Genomic DNA, 7,018 nt, shown 5'->3' on the forward strand with positions numbered 1-7,018 from the left:
TGGTTGAACAAGCTGTATACCTGGCTCAGGAGAACTTTGGCATTCAGCTTCAGGTATTTGAACTAAACTGATGTAAAAAATGTTAGGAATTAAAGCAGTTGTGGGACAATTATTAAAAAAAAAAAAAATAAGCAAAAAGCAATGTTTTTGAAACTAATTGATTTGATTTGTTTACCATGATCCACATTCATTCTGATTGCTCGGAGATCAGAGACATCTGAAGCTTTTGTCCCTTAAGCTCAAAGGAGATTTCTCCTGTTTCTTCAACATTTTGTTGATGTTCTGAACCGTAAATCAGGTTTTCAAATCTTTTGCTATTTAGTGTGGATAAATCATTTTTGTTTGAGTTGTTTTAAAATCTTTTTACTCTATTTCTGAAATTGGAGAGTTTGTGGCCAGCTTTACTTACAGTTTCTTTTGAATACATTTATTTTGGATAATTATGGTACACTCAATTATTGTAATTAATTTATAAAGGTTGTTCTAGTAGAAAATTCCTCACAAAGATTTGGTTTAGCAACTATTTGATGCCCCTTTTTGTCACTTTGTGACTTTTAGAATAGAATAGTCTTTTATTTAGTCATTTCACACTTGTACATGTGTGCATGAAGTTGGAAAATGAGTCAATTTAGTGAATAAAAGTGTAAAACTTTTCAGTTTCGCTCTCAGCGATGCACGCTCAAGGGACCACTTCCACAGAAAAATCAATGTAAATGTGTATTTTGGGCTTCTATGTTCAAAACGCTCACATTTACACGTCTCTATGCGCAATTTCAGGCCCTACAGATGTAGAGAATACACTGCTATTGAACATGTGTTGAACGTGGAACCAGGTTGAACTTAAAACAATCAGGGACGCAAATTTGTCAGTGATGTATGGATGGTGTCTCTTTTTAATTCACAGAAGTGTCAACTGTTTAAAAATTGATCCTGGAGGAGAGATTATTATTTGTGGTCTGAAAATATATGACTCCAAGTCTAACATATATCAGAATAGAGCTGTGAAAGACAAAGGCTCGAGCAAGATTGGCATCGCTTCAACATTTCACACCAAGCCTCTTCCAACTGTAGGTGGCAGACACGCTAGTAAACAGTAGAAAAAGAAAATGAAGAAGAAGCCCCTCCCTGTTTCTTCAGTGTGAACCCCTTGGGCCAAACATGCATTCTTAAACACGTGTCACATGCTCGGTTTGAATGTAAAATTACTTAAGTCTAGATTGCAAAATAATGACTTTGTAGATTTATACATCTTTAATTCTATGAAGATTTAGAAAAAATACAAATTTTGCAGAATTATAGCTAGAAATTCACATTTTTATAGCAGTTTTGGTTGTTGTGATGAATTTTCAAAGATTTGATCGTCTCATTGATGACCACCGAATGGATTCTGACGTCGACTTCTCGCTCACTTTTCCTTCATGTCCACTCAGGTTGTGAATCTGCGAGGCCTCACGAAGCTCTTCGGCGACACCTTTTGCTTCGCTCCTGACCTCCGCCTGGGAGAGATGGTTGTTCCTCATTTAGCTGCCAACTTTGGACCCATTTATCTGTGCAAATTGAGGAGACTTACCTAAACTGCTTTGTTGGACACATTTCCTCGCAAAGTAAACAAGCTCCTGCTCTCTGATTCCACATTTTATCCAAAGCTGACACATTTTTTAAGCAAAAAGAGAAACATGGAGCATATTGAGGAAATTCCAATTCCAATTGCTTGCAGTTCCATGTCTGTCCTCTAGATGTCCACAGTAGCTCAGCAGTCAGGGTCACCTGTGCAGCTTTTGCCCACTGGAGGACACCAAGCATTTGTGTACAGTATAAGGTTTTTTTAGATTGTCGTCCTGCAAAGATGATGTTTCATATTACAGAGAATTAGCTCTTTAACTGCAGTGAAATGGGCCCCTTTTTCTGTTGTGCTTATTCATCAGGTTTGATAGCTTCGGCTAATAACTTGCTTTGGTGCAGAAGGACGAGATAATGAGCCCGCTGGTAATGACTTCTTTGACCATTTGACGCCTCGCATCTGAATCAGAGCAGCTTTCATTACTCTCGCCGGATTGGCTCCATTTTGCACAGGCATCCCTCACAGGTGAAATCCCCCCCCACCCCACCCGATACGCAGCCAAATGTGAGTGCAGAGGTTGCCTCTTTCAGCGTCGCTCCGCAGATGACCCTTTATGTTGTCCTGGCCAGGCAATGTAGCGTGAAAGAAGTGTGCGTGTACATCTCGTCAGACGAACCCACATCCCAGTGTCATTAAGCTGCTCCGAGCGGCGGAGCCGGCTGCCATCCCCGCGCGGGGACGGACGGCATCCATGCGGCTCCCAGATGAACATTAAAGAGGCAGCAGAAGGCTGGAATGGGACGACTCGCCCTGTTCTGGCTCTTTCGCTTTTTTTTTTATTCCACAGATGAGTGAAGATAATTTTCAGTGAGATTGTGAGTGATTACTGTATTACTGTGGCAAAAAGGGGATGTATCAGGGAATGCAGAGAGAATTAATGACACATAAAAACTATTTTTGTATTGACTGCATTCGTCCCGAGGGCCCCGAACGCCTCTTTGCATATCTTGTGATTACCTAAACGTATTGTAAATATGTGTTTCCTATGGGTTCCTCCATAAATTTACATGTTTTAACACTCAGGAGACGGCAGACTGTTAGAGATGAGTTACTCTCTATTCTGCCTGTCTATAGACTCGACTGACTGCCTGCTTTATTATTGAATTAGCCAATGAAGCGCTGCGCTTTTGTGTCTCAGTGTAAGCCTGTGTTCGAAAGACGGATATGATGGCAGTAATGCTCCCAGATGTGCTTTCCAATGTATTCCAACTGTTTTCCCCTCGCAACACACAGAAAGACAAATAAACATTATTGGAATGTTACTTTGAGATTCCATGTGAGGTCTTAAATAGTTTAATGTTTCATTTACCTGCATAAATGGTGATCACGGTGATCTGGAAGGTGTCTCTGCACTTGGAACTTATAGCCTGTTGTGTTGTTTTCTGGGCAGGAATTGGAGATAAGTGCTGTATCTCTGCTGAGAGTGAAGATTTCAATGCAAGCAGATGGGCTCGGGGTGAATTTATTTGAAAAACGCATTGTCAGACTGCAGCTGTTCACTGCAGCTACTGTGTATTAACTCCCAGTTTACCGGCTGATGAAATTCCAGGGATTCTCCAGGATGTGAGTGTGAGTGAAGAGCCAGAAAAAAAGCCTCATGCTGCTGTTATTTCATAAATCGGAGGAAATAGTAGCTAATCCTACAACTTCACTCTTTCAAAGCAGTGTTACATTATTCTGCATTACCTTTCAGATACTTCAGAAGTTATGGTCAATAATCTTAAGTGACGAGAAAGAACAATGACGAATAAAGATCTATTTAAAAGTGGTTTGTGTGATTCATCATGACTGTGGTGTGTTCAAGTTACTGAAATTGTAATTTATTCACAAGTTCCAGCCAACCACAATACAGAAGAGGACAACTGCCAGATAAAGAACAATCCAAGCCGTATGAAATCGAAGTGATTACAAACGAGGAACTTCAAGACACAACAGAGACTATGGTAAACTTTAATATAACAAAAATATGTACTTTCCCCTATTTTTTCATAATTTTCCTGTTATTTTGTTCTTAATTTAAAGATGTTACAATAGTAGATTGCATCACAAAACCTGATAAAGTTTCTGCTATGTCAGAAAGAAAAGTGGGTAACTGGAAGGCTAATTGTGAGCTACCTTAGTTAACTGAGAACTATCTTTGGTCTAGCTATTTGAGCTACGTCTGAGCTAACTTAGCTAGTTTCTGCCAATTTTAGCTGTTTGTGACCTACTTTTTTGTTAGTTGTGAGCTATCTTGGCTAATTTATAGCTATTTTAGCTCATTTTTAGCTATCTTGGATAAGATATTTTTTATTACAGACTCAAGGTCCATTTGTCACAAAGACACAACCGATAAATACTTAAAAGCAGTAAAATAAATGTATATATGTATATATATATATAATAAAAAGGTAAAAATAAAATAAATAAAAAGAGACTCATGATAAAAGTATAAGAGCCAATAAAAACAGTGACACAAAATTACCAAGTATTGTAAACTTAAAAAAACCTTAAAAACTTTCTTTTTTTAGCTATTGTTGCTAATTGCAATACATCTTGGCTTATTGTTTGCTTCTTAGCTAATTGTGAGCTACTGATTGTGGGCTATTTTTGCTAATAATCTTAGCAAATCTCGAGCTATCCGAGCTAATTGTTAGCTATTTTAGCTCATTTTTAAGGCTATTTTTTTTTTACTAATTTTTAGCTGTTTTAGCTATGTGTTTGCTTTTAAACTAATTGTGAGCTAAATTAGCTATTTGTTAGTTATTTTAAGCTAATTTTTAGATATCTTAGCCAATTTTTAGCTATTTTAGGTAATTGTTGCTCTCTTAGCTAATTACTTACTATTTTTATGTATTTTTAGCTAAAACACTTTTAGCCTCACTAATTTACAGCTATTTTAGCTCATTTTAAGCTATCTTAGTTAATTAAGAGCTATCTTAGCAGTCTTTGTCCCCTGTCTCGATTCTGTAAACATCTGCAAACCTTATATTGAGATGGTGGAACAAAACAAATCAAATCTTTTATTGTGATATTTCTTTTCTTGTCAATTAAAAAAATGTCTTGTTTGATTTTAAATTGTTTTTATCAGTTTTACGACTGATTGAAACACTGATATATAAACTGATATTTTTCACAGTTTTTGTTATTTTTAGTTTGATGACTTTGGTAGTTTTTTTAAGGCTCACAGCAAATATTTTGATTAATTTTGTATTGTTTTAGAAAGTACATAAACAGCCAGGAGTGCATAGGATTGGAAAAAAAACCCCCACTATCCTTCAAATGACTTTAGATGAGATTCACAAATCACGCCAGCTCTGGATGTGTGATCTCAGTGCTGACCGGTGGATTTGGTGCAGGGAGTGCTGCAGTTCAGCTCAGCGAAGCCCCTCATTGGAAATGCAACCTCAGGTTTTAGCTGCAACCAGATTAAGAAAAGAGAGAATAGGGTATTGTCTTGGCTCTAAGAAGATTACCTGGGGAGGGGCGAGGTGACAGTCAGAGTGTTTAAGAGAAAAAGGACAAGAGGAGAATTGAAGATGAAGTGGAATGAATGGAGGGTGGTCCTGGATTCATCGTTGAGCCACCTGTTGGGCACCTCCTGATACCTTAGATTCTTTAATCGACTTTATATAGGGTTTTTTTTATACTTTTAGGGAGAACTATGGGAAACAGTTTGCTTGCCTTAAAGTGTACGGCATGAGTTAAAGCTTTTGCCTTTTTTGCATTTGATTGCTTTGCAGCTTTTCTCCCTTCCTGCTGTTGGTTTCCAGGAGGGCTTTGATGTGTATCTAAGCTATGCTCTATTAGAGGGATTTCCCCGGGCCTGACAGCTCAGAGAATATGCTGCGAAACGGCCTTGCCACTGAGCTAAAAGAATGCTGGAAACAGGATTAGGATCATATTCTGGCAGACCCTGTCACTTCCTCAATGGACCGAGGTTTCTAACGCTGGCACTTTTCGTTCTCGCCGTGGTTAAAACCTTTAAGAGAACCATGAAGAGGAGGGAGAGAAAGCCCTGACTGAATGGTACACTGTGATTTTTGTGTGGAGGTCTTGATCCGAGGGTGCAGAGAGAGAAGGAGGGGAAACCACTGAAAAACAGCCTGCAGAGCCCGCACCGGTTCCCTTGCTAAAAGGAGGAGTGGATGGAGACGTGAGTGTTTTGGAGTGTTAGCCCTTGAAGCACCTGATCCAGTGCCAAAGCCCCAACACACTTGACCCTGCAGCGGTACAATCAAGCAATCCCTGTTCTAGCCTCAGGGTGTGTGTGTTTGTGGGGGAGGATGCCTGTCCAGAGAAGGGAGAGCACTCATAACAGGAGTATTGCTCCGGATCCCCACGGGAGAAAAATCCTGAACAGATTCCACCTCTGGATAACAAGGACACGCTGATCGGATGCGTATCACACGGTCTGATCAGTCACACGAGCGAGGCGCCCTTGGCTGAGGACAAACGCACAAGCATGTTTGTGGTGTAATAAAACACAACAAGGGTTGGGGTGAGATGTTACAGCCATATTAGCGCTGCTAATCTGGTGAGCTCATTTTCCTCCTCGATCCAGTTTGTGAAGAATGGCCATTCATAACCTGCCGGATAAATTGCACAGCAGCTGCATTAGTCATTTACACGCACACACGCGGCAAGGCCGATTCACTTAACAGTACAAATATATCACCGAGCTAAAGTAGTGCAGCTACGTGTAAAGTTTATGAGGATAAAGTAAGGGTGGCGCATGTGTGTGTGTGCACGTGTGCGAGAGACAGAAATAGCTGGGGGTGAGTGGGTGTTTTGGAGGGGGGTCTGTACGTTTTGACAAACCATGCTGTTACAGATATAATAGCATCATAATCACCGCCCCGGGCCGTCATTCTTCAGGATAATGGCCTGCTTATTCACTGGGGAGGCCTCCATGTCTCCACGCTGCTTTTTAGCAGAAATTTCACATCAAACTGCTCTTTCCACGCAATCCTCTCTTTTTCTATCATGTTTTTGCCGCTCCCTAATTTTCATTGGAAGACCATACTGTTGCAATTTTGCACCAACTAAAGTCTTTTTTGCTGTTAGTGGAAAAAACAACCAAAAAGCTTTGATTTTATTCAGTTTGACCGTTACTTATTGCAAAAAATAAGGTCCTTATTAAGTATTCTTACACTATTTTCTTTAAATAAGCAAAAAAACTACCAGAGAAAATAATTACAAAGAATTCTTATTTTAAGCAAAAAAAATCTGATCACTAAGACATGTTTACTCAAACTAAGAGAGAAAATAAGACATTTTTCTTAAAACTAGTGTTTAAACTCAGATTTTGCAGTACTGTAAAAAATAAAATAAATAAATAAATAAAACTGCAGCCGTTATTATAAAGCTCTTCAAGCAAATCTTTTATTTATTTTACATCAACATTAATTCAAGACT

At 39.1% G+C, this 7,018-nt stretch overlaps 1 protein-coding gene across 3 annotated transcripts in view; it reads left to right on the top strand.

The window, feature by feature from the left end:
* The window catches only part of nsun4 (NOP2/Sun RNA methyltransferase 4), a 5,915-nt gene extending 2,529 nt beyond the window's left edge, over positions 1-3,386 (top strand). For 2 of the 3 annotated variants that reach the window (XM_024274416.2, XM_024274417.2), the window contains one exon: positions 1,431-3,386. In XM_024274416.2, the coding sequence (XP_024130184.1) occupies positions 1,431-1,574 (144 nt within the window). In that variant the 3' untranslated portion in view covers positions 1,575-3,386. Of the gene's footprint in view, positions 1-2; positions 54-1,430 lie in introns of all 3 variants that reach the window. The other variant, XM_024274418.2, reaches the window with a different exon arrangement.
* The last annotated feature ends 3,632 nt before the right edge of the window (positions 3,387-7,018 follow it).

This window comes from Oryzias melastigma, linkage group LG17 (assembly GCF_002922805.2).
Source record: "Oryzias melastigma strain HK-1 linkage group LG17, ASM292280v2, whole genome shotgun sequence".
NCBI lineage: Eukaryota > Metazoa > Chordata > Actinopteri > Beloniformes > Adrianichthyidae > Oryzias > Oryzias melastigma.